The sequence below is a fragment of the Anas platyrhynchos genome, chromosome 2 (assembly GCF_047663525.1).
Source record: "Anas platyrhynchos isolate ZD024472 breed Pekin duck chromosome 2, IASCAAS_PekinDuck_T2T, whole genome shotgun sequence".
NCBI classification, from domain to species: Eukaryota; Metazoa; Chordata; class Aves; order Anseriformes; family Anatidae; genus Anas; species Anas platyrhynchos.
The window spans coordinates 64591577-64614277 of record NC_092588.1 but is presented as its reverse complement, the minus strand read 5'-3'; the positions used below and the strand labels follow the sequence as shown (position 1 = coordinate 64614277).

The window sequence follows — 22701 nt, the reverse complement described above, 5'->3', positions numbered from 1 at the left end:
ATTCACAAACTGAGTTCTGGTTAGTTAATAGCTATATTGGGGTGGGACCCAGACAAATAAGGCCTGCAATTCTTTAGACCTTTTATGAAAAACTCCAAAATGGTAGAGATATTCCCCAAACTGTTGATTAATTTTGAAGAACATAAACTCTCCCAAGATGAGAAGATTTAGAACTTGATATAAAAAGTCTTCTACATTATATACCTTTTTGATGGATTATGGATCTAAATGGCAGTTTCACAGGGCTTTGGTCTCTCCAGGGTTAACTTGATTTAACTTTTGGTAACAAAGCTTATTGAGGCTGTGTCCTTGTCCTTCCACCATCCCTCTGCGCTTCCCAGTGCCTTCTGGTCACTGGGCTCAACATTTCTCCCCTACCTGACTGGTGAGCTCTGTTCTGCAGCTGTACATTTGATATCTGCTCCCCTCATCTCCATCTCAGTCCTCTTGGTCTTATAAAATATTTTTCAATTTAAAAACAAAATCTGAAATTTTGGCACAAGTGAAGGTTCTTCCTTGGCTTTATTAATGACAGTTGAGGTATATTGTCATATAAACAGGATAGGTTTGGTTATCTGCAGTTATCTGCAGGAAGGGAGGGCAGTCAAAACAGTGGAGAGATTCAATATTTTGAGTATAGGAGCATGAACCGAACTATGTTGTTAATGGCTAGTCCAGAAAAGTCTATAAAACATTCATGGACTCTCCATTGACCTTCCATACACACAGACAAAAAACATCAGAAATCCCCTGGTGTGCTATCCTTGAATAAAACAACAGCTACAAAATCTGCCAGAATGACTGGGAGTATGATACACAGGGAAGAAATAGCCCATCTGGCCCCTGACCTGGTCTGCCTGATGCAGCAGGTTGACATCGCCTCTGTACCAGTTGCACAAGTAGAAAGAAATCTCTTTCACCACAGTTGTATGAATTGCAACACTGGTATCCTTTACAGCTCAGGTATGAAAACATCTGTAGAAACAGTCTGGTTCCTGGATTAAGCCATTTAAATTATAGAATCTTTTCCATTTACATAACAAACCTGCATTTCTAGGAATGCATTGGCTGCTGCATGCCAGAAGCTGTTCAGCAGAGCAAGGCAAAGCAAGCTGAAGTTCAGTGTTGGCACTCTACATGGGAAACAGCGGTGCTGCCCAGCAGCAGTGCTATCTAATACATGATGTGGTTGAATAGGAGCCATCAACTCATCCTGCAGCCCAGGCAGGGCACAGAAGGTTGCCACACCAGTGCTGTTTTGCCTGATGTTTGCACATGCTGATGATGCAGTGAGGAGAAATGTGGTTTAGTTGAGTAAGAAAGTGGTTTCAGTGTGGTGAGCTTCTGGCACAGGCATTCCATGTCTTTCCATGCTACAGGTGGTTTAAATCGTGGTGCCTTTGTTGTCCCTTCTCTTTCCTGGTCCTGTAGGGAAGTGAGGCAGTGCTAGATGCAGAGCAAGTAGCGCTGTGGAGGTGAGGAGGGTGCGAGTATGGAGGAAAGGACTACATCTGGAATGTGGGTGCCCCTGGTTTCCAAATATGCAAGTATGGGTCCAAGCACAGTAGTCACAGAAGGACAGTGACTGCATCCCTGAGCTATCTTTCATATGTTTCTGGCTGATTTCTTTACCTTACAGCACATTGTTCTTGTTTAAGTCAAAGTTACAGAAGCATGTGATTCATGCTAGATTTTTCTGTACCTATCCAAAACACAGAAAAACAAAACAAAACAGCAGTTTTACATCTTATAGAGAAATGCAGTTAATAAGAGCATATGACTTCTATTGCTCTCTCTCACTAATTTGTAAAGGCATTAACAAGCAATTGTTTACAAAAAGGCACAGAGAGAAAATCTGTATGTGAGTATAATAAATTTTTGCACTGAACATCTTAAAATTTGAGGGTCAAAGATTTGTGGTCAAATAGGTAAAGTGCTTTCTTTTTTAAATTCTGATATATATATAAAACAAGTGGCATAGATTATGGTTCCCCTCGGTTCAGTCTTTATTTTATTTTTTTTCTTCATTCCTGAAACATTCTGCAATTTAATTTTCTGTTGAATATTGTAACTAGCAAGGAGTAGGTTGAAATTTCTACCTACCAAATTGAAAGATACACATGCACTGAGATATATCTTCACTTCAAGTAAGATTTAAACCCCATTCTCATAGTTTAATGGTTTTTGGTTTGATTTCCAAGCTTGTCAAAACTACCTTTGCAGGACTTTGGTAGCTAGCTTATATTATGTCAACAGTTTCAGGGAGCTGTTGAAATACATTTTTCTTGGAACTATTTGCTGGTTCCAAAATTTGTCTTGCTCTCATACTCCAAACAAAACTCATCTCTCTTTACCCATCATACATGTACATCTAGATCTTTAATATTATCTCAGAAAAAAAAAGGCAAAAGATAATGCGATAAAACAGGGACACGTATATACCTCAGTTTTGAAATACTAGAAATTTTCAGGTTTTGCTTCTAGTTGTAATGAAAGACTGATAATATTACTTTTGTATACCAGTTTTATGTGTTACTCGGTTTTGTGCATCTACAGGGTTGGTTTTTTTTTACTATTTAATGTAGTCTTTTATGCCTGTGTGATTGCAAAGTCTCTGCTGTTCTTCACTGTCATACTGCAATACAGTGATAAGTGAGAAAAATGCCTACTTCTGCTTTTCTAGTTTTAATCAGCTTTTCAAGGATTTTTCCCTTACATTATATGTCATTCCTACAGGCATAAATCCTGTCCTCTTGTAACAAGCTAATGTTCAAAATAAAATCATCGTTGCTTTATGCTATCAATTTTCTGGGCAGAATAAATTCTTTCAAACTATGCACGTTTTGTCAAATTGTTTTTACTCAGTACCTATAATATCAACCCTGATTCTGGAAACTCTTCCATGAGTATACTTAATTTTATGAACAAAATTAAAGTTATGCTTATGTATAAATACCCATGTGATCTCTCTGTGCTTTGCCAAGCAACTTCATTCCAGAGCTGTCAGGTGCATTATGTAACTGCTCTATATTAATTATTTAATCCTTTATTATTTAGAGTAATTATAATTTAATATCTGTAGTTTTCCATGGGAGAATTTTCTCTTAATACAGGCCTATTTTCTGTAGTTATTCAAACTCCAGAAGAAGTAAAAGGAAAAAATAAGTCAGAATTTGAAATTAAATAGCATAGAAATGAGGCTTACCATTTTAGGAAAATGTTGAAGCAATCATTAAAGGGGACTAATCAGGGACTATCACTTCAAAACTCTTTATAACCTAATCACTCTTCTAAACCACTTCCTTCTGTTCTTAGTAAAATATATATATTGTTCCAAATTAGTACTGAGAGGAGATTACTGTTGGCTCATTTTCCTCCTTTCTGTTTTGTTTAGTGGATTAGTAATAAAAAGAAGTTTCTAGAAACAGAGGTTAAAACAAGTGGAGGTACACTTGGAAGGAAAATGGAGTTACTTTCTTTGAAACTCTGACTTTTAACAATTTCGTGCTGGAGTGTGTTTCACCCCTCTTGAATACAAAATCATCTTATACATTAAAAATATATATGTAGCCAAAACAACATCATTTTCTGAATGAGCTGTCTTTTGCAAATACTATCCTCTTTCCTCATGTAAGTTTTAGAACCATTAGAATTTAAAAAGAAAAATAAAAACAATAACAGTGATAAATTTGGAAATTCAAAACTAGAATGGATTGCTAAATTCCTAAATTACTTCCTCCAGTTGCTAAGTTGTAACTGGAGGAAGCTGAACAGCCCTAACATGAAAAAAAGATGTATCTGAGTGAGTTAATTTTGATTTGGCTGTTGCTAACATCTTACTTTTCAGAACTGTTTTAGCCTCATCTTGACATAAAAATCACACATGCTTACATCCAAAAATGGGTGTCAAATGAAAATGTATAAAGTGAGAAATATCACTGTAGGGAACTATTGCACCGGGCTGTACACAGAACATTTCAAATGCAGTTTTTTCAAACCCACCATTTCTTTTATAGATTACCTGTCTCTTGTGCCTGGATCCAGTTCCTGGATCCATCTCTTAAAGCATATGAGAACCGAGTAGTATATGGTCATTTTTAATAGCTGCCAATATTTCACATGGAGATTTCATGTCTTCCAGCGTTTGGTGCATGAGGCTACACAACCTCATTACCTTAATTCTTCAGACCAATATCCCAGGCTTGAGGTTCCTTACATGTGTCCTTATGTTCTCACAACTCTATACCTGGTGGATGCCTCAGACTTCTCAGTTAGTATCTTAGGGATCAAAAAGACAGGTATGAAACACAGAACTTGACGAGGATTTTCCCAGCAGCCACATCTGCTTGTAAAAGCATTCAAAGTAGCACTCCTGAACACACTTTTCTAACCCTATGATTCACACGATTCTTGGGTTTGATGGGTGTCCTGGGTTTGTGTAACATTTTCCTCACTTCCTAGGAAGCTACCCCTAAGTGTAGCAGTGTAGATGTAGCCTATCCCTTCAGGAGAGCATTGCTCCCTAAGGGAGGGGAAATACAACTTGTGACCCCATTTGGCTCTAAGCCTAGAGGCAAGCTTCTACATGGGGAGCTGTTTGTCATGGGAGAGCTAGAGATTGAAAGGCTTGGTGTTTATGGAATTTGATGGGTCTTTTGCTGATGGCTTTCATTCATTTAATCACTGGAAGCTGAAGGAGTACTCTTAAGGCATATCACTGTTTGCGTGCCTTTATAGTTGTCCCTATATCTCAGGAAGGGGTCACTTGGAGATGCAAGTTATTATACAAGTGGGATCCTGGTTGCTTTAATATTTTATTTTATTTTATTTTATTTTATTTTATTTTATTTTATTTTATTTTATTTTATTTTATTTTATTTTATTATTTTTTTTTTTTCTGAAAAGCTTCCCCTGGTCTTTCCAAATAAGGTATCTGGAATAAACCAGCCTTGCTGCGTCAAAACTGCCTTTCTCATTCCGGGGTTAAAAACAGACAAACAGAATACTGGCACCTACCATATAAAGTACAAGACAAAATAGCATAGATTTCACAGCTTTGTATAAATGTGTTCAACACTGCCTCAGCTATCTTATTTTGAATCTTTGGACATAAGTAGTGGGAATCCTGCCTTTCAGTTTGACCCTGAATGTCGAAGAAGACGTTAAGAAAACTCTTTATGTGCTACAGCATTTTCACAGGCCACCTGGACTAAGGGTAAGTAGATATTCAAGGACACAGAGAGTTGCTGATATCCAACAGTCATAATATGCACACCAGCTGCTGCTCTCCTCCCATCTCAAGCACGATAACTGTGCAACTCTAACCTCTAAATAATGTGCTCTTTACTCTGAGAAGAAAAAAAAAAAAAAGAAAAAAAAGAAAAAAAAAGTTTTAAGGATGCATTGCGTAGGAAAGAAGCCAGAGCACCTCGTGTTCTGACCTCTCAGCTGGAGTAGATCACACACAGCTTACTGTGAAGTTGCTCAGCATGTGTTGAGCCCTCCCCTCCCACGGGAGGGGGAGCACAACAGTGGCAGATGGTGAGGGAATGCCTTAATCATACAATCAGAGGTATGCATCCAAATGTGTGATGCGGGATAACAGAGCCTTTGTTTCCTCCCTGCTTTCTCTGAGATTACCAGAAAGCAGGCATGCTTTGTTAAGTGAAGGGAAAAGCGTCCTTGTTACGAGGCACTCGGTCACTTCATTGCATGTGTGGGAGAGCTGACGCTGCTCTGCCCTATCCTCTAGCTAAGCACACACCTCTTCCATGGTAGGGGACATTTCTGTTTGGGTCACGTTATGCTAGTGTGTTTGGTTATTCTCTAAATCAGGAAGGGACACCAGACCCTCAAAAGGAGGAGTTTTCTGTGTGCTTGAGCAGCCATTGAAAACACAGTGGTAGAAATTTGGCTGTGTTGTTCACAACAGCTGAATCTGTGCAGGCTGGGGCTACTGTCACCAGTTGTGTTGTGCATCACTGGCCTGATGAGAAAAGCATCTCTGGGGAAAGAGACAACCATCTAAGGCTTTCTAAGAAATGAGTACTTATTATTATTAATTCATCTTCTCAACCACAAGAAATAAGCAATACTTCATATAGAATTGATATTAAAATTTCAGTTTGACAAGAAATATGTTTAGGTAAGTGAGATGAAACCCTTCTTTCAGGCATCCATGACAAAATCTAATAAAATACTAGAGTGTTAAATGTACAGGAGAAGGAACAGGTCTCCCAGATCTCTCTGCTTTAACCAGAGTGAATATCTAGGCTGGAGTCAGGGACTTCGAAGTCCTTGGGGCTGCCTTTCCTGTCAGGCCATTCCCTGGTGGTGGCCAGTCACTTCCTCTGTCAGTTGTTATGGAAGGTTTAAATGCTGAGCCAGCAGATACAAATTATGTAAACCTGGATTAAGCTACTCTCTTGGATGGCTTGCATTTCTGAGTTATAGGCAAACTGTGATCTGTAGGACAGAAGAGACTGACAGCAGCTCTGTTCCTTTTTTTTTTTTTTTTTTATTCCTAAAGACTTTTTCTTCCCTAGATAAACACTACTGCCTGGTGAATTTGACATGAATTCATGAGTGACTTTTGGTTTAGATAAAAAAGCTATAAAAATATTCTTTGGTCATTTGATAATGATTCAGATCTTGATTTTTCTACATTTTCCTTTTTCTACACTTTTCTGTTTCACATGTGCTGTGCATACTCAGACTCATTTTCCAGGGCACCAAAGGGAGCATAATTGTATTTATTCCCTATTGAGAGATCCAGAAACACTGCTGCTTCATCATCTTGGGTCTTTTTGGAAGTCTCATAGATTGTCAAAATGGATATGCTGCCTTGATTTGGTTTACTCTCTCTTATCTTTGAATTAGTGCTGTATCACATTATATCTTGAACTGTGCTTCACAATGTCTGATGCTTCAGCACTCAGAAATGGAGCTGAAGAGGCAACAAAACGTGAGCACAGCCTCTCTCGCTGGCACCTCCAGCCTCCCGCGCAGTCCTGGCTTCAGTGTCCCTCTCCTGGAGAGACTCTGACAGATGGAGCTGCTGCTGGGGCCTGGGCTGCTGCCAGCGGGGACTTCTCTTCAGATCAGTGGTATCCTCATCCAGACCTGTCACTGCCTGGATGGGCCTTCAAACCCTGGGACCTCCTGGGAGATGTGCTGGGAAGCCAGCCCCAGCTTGCATGTGCCAACAGTTTGATTGCATGGCACGCCCGCTGTAGAAAATGGACCAGCGTGTGTGAGTAAAGGTGCTTAAAGGCACACAACAATTAATAAAGTTGTGTTATAATTTCATACTCGAGAAAATTTAATTCTCATGGTGCTAGGACTGGCTGCCAGCAGTTTTACTAGAAACCTGTAGTTTTACATGTTTCCCACTGTAAATTCTGTGAGTCGGGAAAAGCATGCTGATGTTGGACTTTGCTAGGAAGAAGTTAATTCCAATTGTAAATTAAATAAATATATTGATAGGGACCGATTCTTATTTTAAAATCATGTTACCTTTAGTAAAAACCTTTAGTTTATTGTATGACTTCAAAGATCATTCATTTTGGTAAATAAACCCTCACAATGATAAAGTTATACAGACTATGAAAAGTTAATTAAATCATAAAAGAGAACGTACATAAAAGGAGAAAAATCCTTAACTAGATTGAGGGGTTGCAGTTATTACATACATGTTTCCTAAAATAGAATCGTACCATACCTATTCTTTGAATATAGGTTTGTTTCTTAACTTCCCTAATGGAGTTAAAGGTAACTTAAATTACTAACAGATGTTTCAGTTGTTATGATTCACAGTTAAGATTTATTGATAGAAGTATTAAAACCAAAATTGTGATTGCATATACAGCCTCATTTCAAACTATCAAGGACTTTATTTAACATCATAAGAAACATCAATTCCTTTTTAGAAGAGTCAGTGTAAACTCTGTATTTTGTTCTTCACACGTCATTCTACTTCATCAATAATCTGCCTTCACTACTGTATATTTGTTTATTTTCCTAGTGTCCTGAATGAAAGTTATGACTATAGTGTTACTAATTCAGGTTTTAAGAAGTAATTGTTTTAAACTCAAAGTCATTACTTATTATTATTATTATTATTATTATTATTATTATTATTATTATTATTATTATTATTATTATTATTTCATTATGTAGCTCCAATATATAATATTTAAATACCTAAGATAAATTTAAATACACATGAACTATAGTACTAAATTTCTGAGTAAAGACAGAAGTCAGTCTAACAAGAAAAATGGAAACATAAAATCTGGAAGGTAAAAATGTTTAAAAAGAATCAGTAAATTTAATTTTAATAAGCTTTTAAAAGTGCAGATGGTTGAACTATTTATGGAAAAATCTTCATGGGCTATAAAACTGGACTCAATTTTTGTTGAGTTCAGGGTACTTAATGTCATTTTATGAGCTTGCTTGCTTACATACTTACTGTTTCCTGTTGGCTAAATACCATTGCTAATGTAGTGAAGTAAGTCCAAGGTTAAGACTTAGCTTTTGTCCTGACTCTAAGGCTGACATATACACTTTGGCCTTTGACCAGTTTAACCTTTTTTTGTCTGTTTTGCTTTATGGATGAATGCAAGGTAGGACTTCAGTAGTATCAATGAAGAGTAATTTGCACATACTATACATGCTATACTGTTTTTATAACTCAGGATTTCCTGTATGTTGTATGAACTGGTATCCAGGATTTCAGAACAAAAACAAACAATCAAAACAAAACAAAATCAGACAGGAATTTCAATTGTAGGAAATAGTTATGCAGCAGTAAATGATGAAGGCAATATTTTCTCTAGCAAAACCAATTTTTACCTCCAATTACAAATGCAAAACTGTGGTAATTTAAATCCTTGCAAAAGTAACATATATTTTCTTCCTTTATTCTTCCTTTTGAAATTACTTCTACTGGAGAACAATCTTCTATCTGACCTGACATTTTCCTTCATATTTGAACTGAGATTCTTAATCTCAGAACCTCTGTCTTCAAACAAAGAAATAGTTGCCTACAAGTAGATAGAAATTCAAGAAAAAGGCTTTGCTCGTTCATTATTTATAAGCTTCCCTTGTGATTTTTTTTTTTAAACTAGAAACTTTCAATTTATTATTGCTGATAAGTGATATGGATATATGTGATAAGGATAACTAAAAAACTTCCTGATCTTGTTTGACAAGGATATATTATGAAAGTTAAGATTACATTAATTTGCTAATAGTTTCTACAGGATCCGCAACATGACATGTTTCTGTATTTCTTCTAAAGCAAATTAGCTTTCATAACGCTTGGTTTAACTCACTGATGTAAAGGCATTTAAATCAGCATGTCCAGGTTTTGTCATAGATGGTTATTTTTTTAAAGAGTTTTCAAAATGACTAAAACAAAGGTAAGGCAGAATTGTGAGTACTTCTTGGTATTTGTATAGTCGCATGATTTTTGATTCTTATCTAGAAAATTGATTTGAAACTGAAAATTGATTTGAAAATGAAAATTATTCCAAATGTTAAGTGTACACAAGTATCATTCTCTCCCTAACTATCTTTAAGCATTCCAGATGTCTGTGATCCATGCTCAGTTTTGCCTGTTGGCTGCCGCTTGGGCATTTTCTAAAATTCTTCTGAGCAAGAATTGGAGAAGGGACTGCTAAACGAGACGATGTCAGGAGAAGGTTTTCATATGTGTACAGGAACCATTTCTTGAGTGGAGAAGCAGGAGGAATTATTTAAAAAAATAATTGGAAAAACTTTTATAGGAGGAGACATAGAGGCATCACCTTATAAAGATCCCTTTATCAAGGGATAAAGAACAAACCAAGACCTAGAATTTTGTACTTTTTCAGATGTAAGTAGTATTTTTTCTGCCTTTTCTAAGTTGAGAAGCTTAAGTGGCCTTTAAAGGAGAACCCTCAATGACCCTTAGTTTATCTGGAGAAGTTTCCATAGTAACTTTATTAAATTTCCTTTAAAATATAATTTTTATTTTTTGGAGGTGAATATTCATCACTTGTACATGTCTGCCTTTGCAGTTTGTATGGGGTTCTAATTGTATAACATGCTGCAGTGACAGAAGAAAGCACAAGCAATGTCAGCTGATGGTAGACTTTGAGGTCCTTAATCTTCTTTTACAAACATGCAGTTTGGGAACCACAGTAATGTTAGGGCTAGTTAATCCATCTTTCTTCTGGTGGGCTAAGCAAAGTTTTTACATTGGTATAATCAACTAGACATGTAGGACTAGACATGTAGGACATGTAGCAATATACGTATCCTTTTAACTCCTCCTTTATTTCAGAGTGCCCTTATTGTCATCGACATAAATTATACTGGTGATTATATTGATGCAAGCATTTCCATATTGACTTAACTGCATCACTACTAGTGTTATTTGCAGCTTATCAGTCAGACTGACATACTTGCAACATGCTTTAGATGTACATTATGACATGAAGTGGAAGGAACTGAAAGTAAACATAGTCCCATCTAGAAATTCTCAATGTAAGTGGATATCAGTCATACCAGCAATCACGATACTGTTGTGCATTTTGATAAGTTTATTTTACTAAGTTGATGTCCATTGCAGAATTATATTTGATTTTATTCAACAAGAACATGTAATTACCTAATATATAGTTGAATATCTGTTGTATAATCTTTATGTAATGTTGCTCAATTAATTAAGTAGTAGTGTGTTGATTTGTCCATGGTTGCCTAAAATGGGATATAAAATTCCATAATAAAACATGCCAAGGAAAACATCTTAATCCACCTGTAAGAGCAGTTGAGTTCTTTGTTGTCAGAAGACTTTCATGTTGGTAATAAAACTAATCTATTTTTGACTATTATTTAATAACAAGGATTAGGTACTAATAATTCATTTAAGCATAATTTTCAATGACATATTTCTGGAACAGTTTTCTTTGGGTTGGTTAGTTGTTGGTTTTCTGTTGTTGTGTGAAAGGACAGCTGCAGATTCAAATTCTAAAATCACACTGCTACTGTTACAGTATCGACAAATATTATCTCACAAAACACAGATATTTTCCTTCATATTTTTCTTTCCATTTTAATCTGGGGCAGGGGATGGAGTGTTCAATACAATCTCTCTATTGTGACTATGGAAAGATCAAGGTAAAAATAATCAAAGTACTAAAGAAATAAGCCAACATTGTATTCTGACTATTGTTGTAAAAGCACAAGTTGGTGTATTTATTTGAAGGAATTTCACTTCCTCCTGCCCAGTTGAACACAGAGGTTTTGACAGATATGCACTGCATTAAACAATCAGTATATTGACTTGAATAATTCAGAATTTATAAAGGGAACATGAGGGAGAGGCATATAAAAAAGGAGAGCTTGCAGATCCACCCTCGGCTATGTTGTCATGCAAGAGAGCAGAGAGCCATGCTGCTGCCTCCCTGCTTCCTTTAATTGCTATTTGGAGGTGACTTTTTCACTGGTCAGCACTTTTGCTTGAGGATGGGTAACTCAGCAGCTGTTGTCTTTTGAGATACAAAAGAGCACAAAGACTGTGTCTTCCCCCTCAACACTGATGTAACTGATATTATGATGTTATGATATTGAAACTATATCCTTCCCGCTAATATAATATGGTTTATTTCCCTCATAAACTACTTTTCACAAATGCAAGTACTTTAAGATATCAAATATCTTCATGGCATTTCTTAACTTTAGTAAAATCTGGCAGGGTCTCTGGGAACTGTCCTTTTCCATTTGTAAGGGACCAGGCACTGCCAATGTGCTTCACAGGTACTAAACATGTTGCATATTTTCCACCTTCTTGGGTTTCTAAATCTCAGTCCACCACTGAAGTTCACTTCTCCAAATAAATATTCCACCAAGCTCCATTCCTGTGAGGGCTAGCTCCTACTACCTGAACTAGATTGAGCCTATTTCAAGTGTGTTACATTGCGTTACAATTACCATTGTAGGCATGTCCTCAATGTTGCTTTCATCTGTGAAGGAAGCTGTGTAAGAATTTGTAAACATTGAAAAGGAATGGCATTGTGTGTATCTCCTCCCCGTCATCTCCTTCCATTTGGTATAAGTAGATTCTGTGAGTTATGTGGCATCAGAGGTGCAAATTGCATTTAGATACACATTCTGGGGTTTGTCTCTCTTCAGTCTATTTTTTTTTTTGGTGCATTTTAAATCTACAGATTAAAATTCTCATGCTTCCAATAAAGAAGACGGTGAAATGGTTCAGTGTTTAATGATAATTTTAGCATTTAGCTGATGACTGTGCGGATATTATTGTTTGGGACTTTAGCTTTTGATCTGGGTATAGCAAATGCCTCATGCCAGGAAGCACCAACTTTTATTTACTCCCTAAGAGTATGTAATGCTGATTGCAAAATAAGATTTATTTATTTAATTATGTTGTGGATGGGCCTGGTGAAACTGCTGCTGGAAACCAGTATATTACACTTTTATGTCAAATTTGTCTTAGGACCTCATAATAGATGATATTCATGTAAAAAGTGAATCAGTTTATAGAACTGCAAACTTTAACTTTTGATCTGGATATAGCAAATGCCTAGGTTTCTCTGCCAGATTTGCAGCACAGTGTACAATTTTGCATAAAGATTTTTAGCAATAAGTAGTGTAGTTTATGTAAGGTAAACTTTTGCCTGCTGTAAGCTCTCAGATTGGTATTAATCAGCCTGCAGAATTTACTAAAATGGAGCTAGCTTCTCCATTCAGCAGAGTTGAACAGTGCACAATTGCTTTGAGTGAGAAAGGAGGAAAGGTTAATGTGGAGCTGTTGGGTAAAATACAGTCTTTTCAAATTGGGCATCTAGTTCAAGATCATCAGCTTCCCGAATCAGTGTCACAAATAGGGTCATGAGCTCAGAATTTGCATGCAAATTGGGTTGTGCATTCCCAGAAACGGAGGCCTGAAATGAATTTTTGTGGCTCTGCTGAGCCAGCTCATCAAAAACACTATAGCCAATGTGTCTGTGTTGTTGTTGATTTTTTTTGTCTCTAATCGAAAGTTAAAAGTTTTACTATAAAAATTATAATTTAGTAAGTTCCCGCACTTCTAAGTAATACGAAGAAAAAAAAAAAAAGCAGAAATTAATTGGTGCTAGATGTCATCAGGAGGCTGGGACTAATATGTGACAGAGTTCCAGCTACTGTGTCAAAGGCAGTAGCTGAACATACTAAGTTTCTGTACAAAAAGGTCGTATAGATGATGGTAATCCCAAAACTGCAGATGAGAGTACCAGTAAATATTTTAGCTCAAGTGCTTTATTTTTTAGCTAAAGTTAGCTATTTTTTAGCTAAAGTTAGCTTTAATTATATAACACGGCGTGTTTTGCAGTCAGTGTGCTGATGGGTTGCTAATTCCCCGTCAGTGTAAGAGATTAGATTCCCAGCATATCTATTAAATAGCCAGTCTACTCCACACAGGCTGGAGCCTGCAACTATGACTCCCCTGGCAAATACTTCACTACAGCAAGATGTCCTAGTTGTTTAAATTGGAGTGGAGCACATGATTTAGCCATGTCTGTTCTCCCAACAAAGTGTCTTACTGAGCCAGTAAGTAAGTATGAGCCAGTAAGTGTGTAATTTTTAAGCCGGAGATGTCTGTGCCCAGTAACAACAATTTCCTGATTATGTAAATGAGTTCTTAAAAATCTTTTGCATTTCTTTAAAAAATCAGAAATATTTCTTTCAGTTATGTTAGCTGTCTGGCATTCTGCTTTAATAATCCATGCACTTCAAGCATATTTTCTTTTCCTCTTGACACACTGTCAAAAAGAAGGGAAAATCAGTTAAATAATTGAGAACATGTGGACTGCCATAAACAATCACTCTTGTTTGTTTCTCTGCAGAAAGAAAGGAAGTGAAGGTGGGAGAGTATAATGCTGTAGCTGACACACTGGAAATAATCAACAACAGCATCAGGTTCCAAGGTAGGATGAGAAACTGGAAAGAGGTACAGGAATTACATGGGTAGCTGTATGCAGTTTGTAACACTGCATGCTGTTTAGAGACCTGTTAGGATTTTCAATATCAAAAATGTATGAAGTTGTACAAAGAAAAATGTAATTGAGCTCCTCTTAAAAAGAAAATTAGGAGAACTTTGACCAGAAATTTGTAACATTTAGATATTGTATAATTGTTTTTCATTCCAATAACTGGGATAAATTTATATTGACATGTGTACACAATGTTCTTTCTTATTTCAACAAGCTACAGATGTCTTCTATTTCATCTCCACCAACCAATAATATTCTAATTTCTTCTCCATTACCCACTCACCTGAAGGATGCTCATGTGCGGTGTTTGTGGATGAGAGGGAAATTATTGTTTTTCTTTGGGAGGTGTCTGTTAGGTAGTTGGAAAATGTGATTTCAAAATAGCAGGGCTAGGGCTAGATTTTTTTAAAATGTCATTTGAGAAACAAGTCTAGAGGGTGTTCATTCCAGCAGTGCTTCCAAGGTCCACAGCAGGGCCTGTGTGCATGGGCGTGACCAGAATTTCACTGCAGTGATCTAACCCATGACCGCTTGTCCATTTGCTGGAGCTTTCTACGTTTCCTTCTGGTATCCTTTAATGGACTCAAAAGAGCATGGCTTCATGCACATCTCACATATATCTGAAGAATGAGGCTTTGAAAATCAAGAGTGCAGAATCTGTCCCAGTTGCCAAAGTTTGGGACCCAGTTGCTTATTTTTGATGGAAAACAGAACTGATGATGCAGTTGAGTATTGATTCAATACTATTAATTTCCAGAAAATATATGCAGGATGAATCATGTAGCAGGAGACAGTTATCATTCATGTCTCCATGCCTTTTTGGACAATAAAGGATGCAAAAAACTGTTCAGGCTTTTCGCAGGACCAGACTCCTACTTATTGGCCTGGCTGCATTTGGCATTCCTTCCCCCATGGCCTGCCATATGTCTATCTTAAGATGTCTGACACGAGTGGCAGTGAACCCTCCCATTGTACTCACCGTGGCTTTTTGTGGAGGTAGCCATGTATACATTGTGGAGGACACAACTGCTGCATCTGTCAAGCAGTATGAAAAACAGTAACATTAGGCATTTCAAATGAAGAGTAGTAAATATAACTCTGTTTAAACCATTGCATAAAAGTTACACACAAGAGAACAGTTATTCACAATATTAAAAGGAACAAAATTGAGTGGTCATTCTACAAAGAAGAAAATATATTTTATGGAATCACTGGTTGTTGAACGCATCATCAATATACTCTGTATATTTTAGATGCAGCAGGTGAGGTTTTTTTTGTTGTTGTTTTTGTTTTTTTAATATCAGTTCCTTTCGTGTAGGCACAGGCTTTATTGTATTTTTGGTTTGTTATTTGTTGCCTAATTTCTTGATGGGTTATGTAAATAAGTAACCTGTAAATGCATGCTCTGAGGTAGGAAGAGGAAAAAGGGAAAATCTGAGGTACTTTTTTCTAATTTCAGTTCAGCAAATGGTCCCTTGACCAATCACTTTAGTGTGATCACCAGTTGAAAGGAATTTTTTGTTTGGAAATGTTGAAAGTAAAGACCAAAGCATAAGGATCTTCCCTTGTCAGAATTGTTTCAGCATAACTGCTGTGGATAAATTTCTCCCTACATGTATCAGGACATTTTAGTAAGCAGGTAGAGTGTGTGAAGTAGGGAATGAAGAGCTTCATTTTAGCTGTGGGGAAGTAATTATTCTCATTAAACCAAGAAGCCTTTAATTAGCAGGAGCTGACCGTCAATCTGGTATATGGCTTTAAACTTGTTTGTTTGTTGTGTTTTTTTTTTTAAGTTCAGACATTCAAATCCATGCCTGCAGAGAACTGAAGAGTGGGTCTGTCCCTATACCTGGCTCTTCTTTCTCCCACACTACTCCCTTCTGTAGGGCTCTGAGGGCACTAGCAACCCTGTCCACCCCCAGGGCTCTCCCACCCTGCCCATGGTCCTGGCCCCCATGTCAACCCCTGGGGGCCATCAACCTCTGCCCCAATGAGGCTGCAGAAGCAGCAATGAGGCTCCAGATCCCCACAGTGTCAGTTTTAGCTTTCTCTCAGTTTGTTACAGGTGAGGTAGGCCATTTGTATTTGCCCTGATTATAATGAAAATATGCTGAGAAATTATGTCCTCTGTTTTCTACTCATGTTTCTGTCATCTGTTTCAGAAAAGCGTAACCTTGTGGTAAACTTCACAGCCATTTTGGTGTTATTTACATTTTAAAATGAAGATAGTATACTTTTTATGGGGTTCTGCATTTGGATTTTGTTATGATTTTTTTTTCATCTGCTCCAGAAATGCAAACCTTCTTGTCAATCAATGTGACCAAAATATGTCTATCAAAGTCAATAATTTCATCAGCTACAGATGTGGTTTACAGTTGCTAACTCTAGGTATAGTAGTAAGGAGAGGCATATTTTCTTACACAAATTCTACATTTGGCTGTACTCTAGCCTTTTTTATTCTTCTTGTAATTCTAGGACTTGAACCTCCAAAGGACAAAACAATTATACAAGAGGAGCTACGCAAGATCTCTCTGCCTCTATACAGCATCCTTTCAGCCCTCACCATCTTAGGAATGATAATGGCCAGTGCTTTCCTCTTTTTTAATATCAAAAACAGAAATCAGAAGTAAGACATTCATGTCACTTCTATTTCAATTTGTTTTCTATTTAAATGACAACTTTGTAGAGTGTATTATTAATATTTATGTAAAGAAAATATTTAAACTGTGGAAAGATATTTTACAACTATTCAGATAGAATTAATGTATTATATATACAAAATGAAACAAACTGTTAGAATAAGTTCTTTTATACTGTTCGGAAAGTATTTTTATATATATTTTTTTTGATTTAACATTTGACTGTGTGTACGTGCTATTGACATTAGCCTTTGCTAATTAATCCATCAGTAAAATAGGAGACCTTTTTACTAAACATGCAAAAATCTAAAACAATGGTAGAGTTTATAAAACAGTGTGTATGCTTATATATTTTATGGAGTTCTACAGAAGGTTTATCAGTTTGCCTGGTTACAAAAAAACTCTTCTCGTTTGCTCTTTTGCTCAGTAATCTTTCTTCTTTAATGCTCTATCACCTTTTGTCCATAGACTAATAAAGATGTCCAGTCCCTACATGAACAACCTTATTATCCTTGGAGGGATGCTTTCTTATGCATCTATTTTTCTTTTTGGTCTTGATGGATCCTTTGTCTCCGAAAAGACATTTGAAACACTTTGCACAGTAAGTAATTCCATATATTCTAGTTTAAGAATGTCTTGCAGAAAGTTCTGCAAGATGTACAAACAGAAAGGTTCGCCAGTTGGATGTCTCATTCCTTTTAATAACTGATTCTCATAGTTCTTTCCTGGGGTATTTACTGGGACCGAATTCTGAAACGTGCATAAAACTTTATTATCATTAGTGAAAACTTCAGGTGCATTAGGATTTTGCATCAGAGTGAAACTGTTGATGTATCTTCTTGTTTTGAAATTACGCATATGAAGATGTATTAAATGCAATGTTTGTGGAATTACACCTAGTAAAATATTTGAAGCTACATTTTCTTTATAGGTTCCATATTATTTTATATTTCATGACTGCTGCTTGCCCAGACCTTTCTACTTAATCTTTTTTACTGAATCTTGAAAGGCTTCTAATGCTATTTCCAAGCAGAAAGTCACACAAGCCCAAATCCATATAGAATATATCCTAGTTAAATCAAAATAAGCAACTCTGAAATCAAATTGCATATTGGAAGTTAGCAAGAAAGTTTTTATTTACAGAGAAAAAATTCAAAGTCTGAAAGTTGCATGCCTAAAGCTAGACAATTTAGTTAAATCACAATATTTCAGTGGAAATCCCCATACTGACTAAAACTGTTATAGAAATGAAATATCATGACTTATTCAGTGATATCATTTCAAAACACTGGAGTTATCATCAGTACATGTTAAGACACACTACAAGATATAATAGTACATGTGAATATGCATGATTTGCTGTGCAAAATCCTAGCATACTTAGGACACCTGTGTTTTAGACACCTATACCTTAGCAGCCAAAGGAAGAAGAGGGACAGAATATTCAATTCTTCTAGAACTAGAACAAAAATTCTCTGTATAGCTAGTAGAAAGAGGTTCCTCAAAGACTTCACAAGGAAAATCCTGTTCACCTCTCCCAAGCTAAGTATATAATTATGTGAATGCATAGGGACCAGCATTCATTATCCACCAAATATTCTTTTTTTTTGTGTGTGTGTGAACCAGTTTCCAATGGACCAGAAGTGACATTAAGAAGCCAGTTATTGATATCAATCTCCATTCTTTTCTCACCATCCTTTGCAGAAAAAGCTTGTGGCAGAAAGCACAAATTATACGTCCTGATGCAACCATGAGGGGCTTACATTCAAATCTCCTGACCTTATTGCCAGGCTGTAGGACACTGTATGACTGGGCTGCCTACAACCCTCCTCACACCAAGCTTGGCTTTCCGGGTTTTCAGTCCACTATGGAAGCATTTCTGATTGTGATTTCCTGTACATGACTGCTGATTTATCTTATGAATCCCTGCTCTGTCAGTGGTTAGTGTTAGCAGCATAGACGCAAGAAAACCTCCAGAAGCAACCTATTAGGACTTTTTTTTTTCCAACCTTCAGCTCATTGAACAATTCTTTTAAAAATTCCCTCCTCCGATTATTATTTTTCCAGTGGAATAGCTGATAGCTTTCAATGAGCAATTCTCTTGTTTTGTTTTTTAAAAAAAATCATATTTCCATAGCCACCATCTACCCTGCCTAAGCACTTTCCCTGTATCTAGGAAACACTAAATTAATGTTGAGTTCATAAATATGGGAGACAAACCCACTTTTCTGTTCAGTAACTCTTCCGTCTCTCCTCTTTCCCCCAAAAAAACTCCCACTAAGTGCTGGGTACAGAGTGTACATTTGGCACCATGTAACGAACATCCATCTCTCCATATGGGCAGCAAGCTTATTGGTTTCATAAGGCCTACTTACAGATACCAGTTCTTATAGGATCAGGCTGGCACAAATCTCTCTTATCATTCGTTTCCCTGGTAATGCATGATTTGGATCGTCCATTCTAAAACATATTAGAAATTAGTTTAAAATTTCCATTTTATGAGAGATTGTTACTCTTTAAAAGAACCAGCTACAATAGAGAGTGATCATAAAAAGCCATTGATACCAAAAATATGTGGGTACAGCTGGAATAGCTACATTTTAGGCACAGAGAACAAGAACCACATCAATGGAGGCAGAGGTTTTTGTTTGTTTGTTTGTTTGTTTGGTAGGGAAGTTAAAATTTTGATTCAGCTTTTATAAGCACATGCAAAACTGAAAGGCTGTCATTAGTGCTATCCCCTCTCTAAGCCAAGTAATCACCGTCTTTGTCTTCCATATTTAAAAAAAATGATTAGACCTCATGAAAGTAGCAGCGTATACATAATAGTAAGTTTTTTTAAATTAGATACAAGATATATATGGTAACTGTGATTATTCTATCTTAATTTTCTGATAACTTTCTGCTAAGACCCATGGAAGGTCCTTAAATACACCTGAATCTAACAACTAAATTCAGGAAGAATGGTTTCCAAATTTTAAGTATTATATCCCAAATCTATTGTGTGCGCTTCCTCTATAGCACAATGTTTATAGCATTGTTTGGAGGGTGAAGTGCTTGACTTTTCTACAATGTGCATCTACCTATGGCACATGTTTTATTCTGTAATATTCCAAGGACACTGAACCATGATACAAAATTTGAAAGAATTTCTTTGATAAATTGTACCACCATTTTCAACTCTGCAAGGCACTGACTGTAGGAGGATGTGGTATATAAATCAATCTGTTGAAATACAGAACCAATCGTTAAATGTATTTGAGAGTAAGAAAAGCGCTTTAAACATATGGGCAAATAATTTGCTAAACAGGGGTATTTTATGTTTTTGAACTTCTGTATTGTTGACTGTGTGCTAGAGTAGGTAAATGGTTTCAAAGTAACTCATTTTTATCCTGGTATGCCCATTTTCTATGGAAAATAATCAAATACATTTAAATAGTAATTTATTACTTATGGTTGGGATTCCTAATACCAAACATAGCATTATTTAATTCCATATCTGAATTAGAGAGTAGGTGTCATATTGTAAAACACCAGCTGCATGAAATTAAAACTATCTGGAGCAGTGAATTCTCAGAAAGTGGTCAATGCAGTATGGAACAGTTACATGTCTTGCAACTGTCAGTTGCAACTACATTGGTTGTACAGAAAAAGTAATACAGTAGTTCATTACATGCATATATATTCAAAACTAGAAACTGCTTCAGGTATAAGGGAGAGAGAGAGAATGCGGATGATCTGATCTATCTTTGTTTTCAATCTCAGAATTACCATGGTACCATAGAAAAAGAGAAGTTAGAAGTAAAGGTATGAAACAAGATGTGATGCCAACTGGAAAAATGCAAGCAAGTGGAAAAATAATTGAAAGCATTCATTATATGGAAGAGAGAGAGTCAAAATTAGCAATGCCAGTGACATATCCTATGAATAGAGTTTAAGCTGACATACTAAACAGGAATACTTAAAATAGAGGGAATATTAAATATGATCATAATGTTTAGACTTCTGTAATATATTCTGCTGGGGATTTCATGCTTTGCATTTAAGACTAGTGATGTCTCTGCAAGTTGGATCTGCTGTGGGATGAAAGGCTAATAAGAGGCAATGGGCACAAAATGGAACACAAAAGATTCCATGTAAACACCAGTTGGCTTTTCTGATAGGGAAGGAGCAAGTGATCTATTTGGAACAGGCCATTATAGGATTCGTACCATTCCAGTAGATATATGTTCTGGAGACTGATTGTCTTTCAGTCTCCCTTGCACTCTGGAGTTCTGCAAAGGTGTTCCATCAAAGGTAAAAGGATGGGAATGTTCCAGATTACCCTGTCACTAACATTAAGCATGCTTTGGTTTGTACTCATTAATTAGCATAATTTATGTGAATTGCCAAAACCAGGCAGATATCCTGTGATGCCTGGTGATCTCACTGAGTCTTGTCAGCGTTTTGTCTTAACAAAAGGCAAAGTAAACAGAGTGCATTAAGATTTTTGTATGCCTGCGGTATTCAACAGCAGTTTCATCTGTTGCAGGTTGTTCTCAGGCTTTCAGATTTCAGTCAGGTGCTCTCAGCTGTGATGCAGGCATTTGAAAAGAGATTCTGCATAGAAAGAAAGAGCCATGCAATGAGGTAGGGTGAGGTGGAGAGACAGAAAGAGAGAGAGAAGGAAGAAATGGAGATATCTGCTGGTAAAATACAGCTACCCACTGCAGTGTGAAACTGTCTGGACTTGGTGTTGTTCTCATTCGGACATTCTGAGAACAGGTGCATTCATGATAACAGTAGACGTTAGGGACCTTATCTTCTCAAAGATGTACTTAAAATTTGACTATTCACCTTTAAATGTACTTTAAAAATTACTATTCACCTTTAAATGTATCCAGATCTTCAGAAGCACTTAGGGTTTGTCTACTAATATTGTTAATTATGGTTATATTATTATGTTAATATACTTGAAATCTGACTCTGTATCATGTAGCAAAGTAAAAGGCAAGCTTTTATGCTTTTTCACTGATTTTTCATAGTCATATCTATGTCCCACTGAGAAAAAAGCTAGATGAGGTGGACCCCATGGTCCATATTGGTTCCACTTTTTCTTGGGAAATCCTGTGTCTGTTCAAGGTCAGGATTATAAGGTGGCATGAAAGTGGAGAGACATCCTAAAACATGCTCATCAAACACAGACTCAGATTACAGCAAGGAGCATGGAGGAAGTCAGCTGTGACGGGTTGTTTCCTAGGGAAGAGGGTAGACAGCAGCGTGAGGGGTATGCTGGGCAATTCCCTAAAACTCTGAAAGTCAGAGTTGCCTGACAGCAGCTCTGGAAGCAGGGGCTGGTCTTTAAATATAAAGCAGGGAGAAGAAGCAGATGTACCAACCTTTTGTCTTTATTTCTGCTTTGTTTTCCCTCATCACTTTGAGGTTTCTCTGTTTACCAATTTTTGGAGGCAACTGACAAAAATGTTGGTCAGGGTCCCTCAAATTTATGGCTGTCTTGGTGTACTATGGGCAAGAGCCACTTGCACTTGACCCTGGGCTACTAACTGACACCTAGCTTTGCTATGTGTTAAGTAGTTGATGATGTACTCCCTATTGCCTTCCTTTATACTTTTCAGACATTGTCATAGGTTTTGGGTTCCCCCCATTTCCTCCCAACCCTCCCTTTGAACTGTATACTTGCCTAATTCTTTTATTAAAATTGAAATTGTTTAATCTTGCCTAGGAATTTAAAAAAAAAAAAGTGAAAAAAAAAAAAAAGGAAAAACAACGGATAGACACTCAGCTCGTTCTGAACTGCAAAGCGATTTGGACCCCTAATCTACTTCTTTGTCTTTGGAAACCATAGCCCTTGTTTGTATTTTTAGTCTGGCCTTTTTCATTTTGTGTGTATTCATTAGTTTATTTCCTTCTTAATTGTCTAGCTGTTAATTTTAATCTCCCTTTTCTGTATAATCAATTCCATAATTGTCCTAACCATCGTTCAGTCCGAGACTGATCTCACTCCTATTACATTCAAAGGCAAT

General features: G+C 36.7%; 1 protein-coding gene across 3 annotated transcripts in view; it reads left to right on the top strand.

The window, feature by feature from the left end:
* Positions 1-22701, top strand: part of GABBR2 (gamma-aminobutyric acid type B receptor subunit 2) — a 520678-nt gene that overhangs the window by 343627 nt on the left and 154350 nt on the right. For all 3 annotated transcript variants that reach the window (XM_027451831.3, XM_072034868.1, XM_072034869.1), the window contains 3 exons: positions 13893-13973; positions 16515-16665; positions 17147-17279. In XM_027451831.3, coding sequence (XP_027307632.2) covers positions 13893-13973; positions 16515-16665; positions 17147-17279 — 365 coding nt within the window. The remainder of the gene's footprint in view (positions 1-13892; positions 13974-16514; positions 16666-17146; positions 17280-22701) is intronic.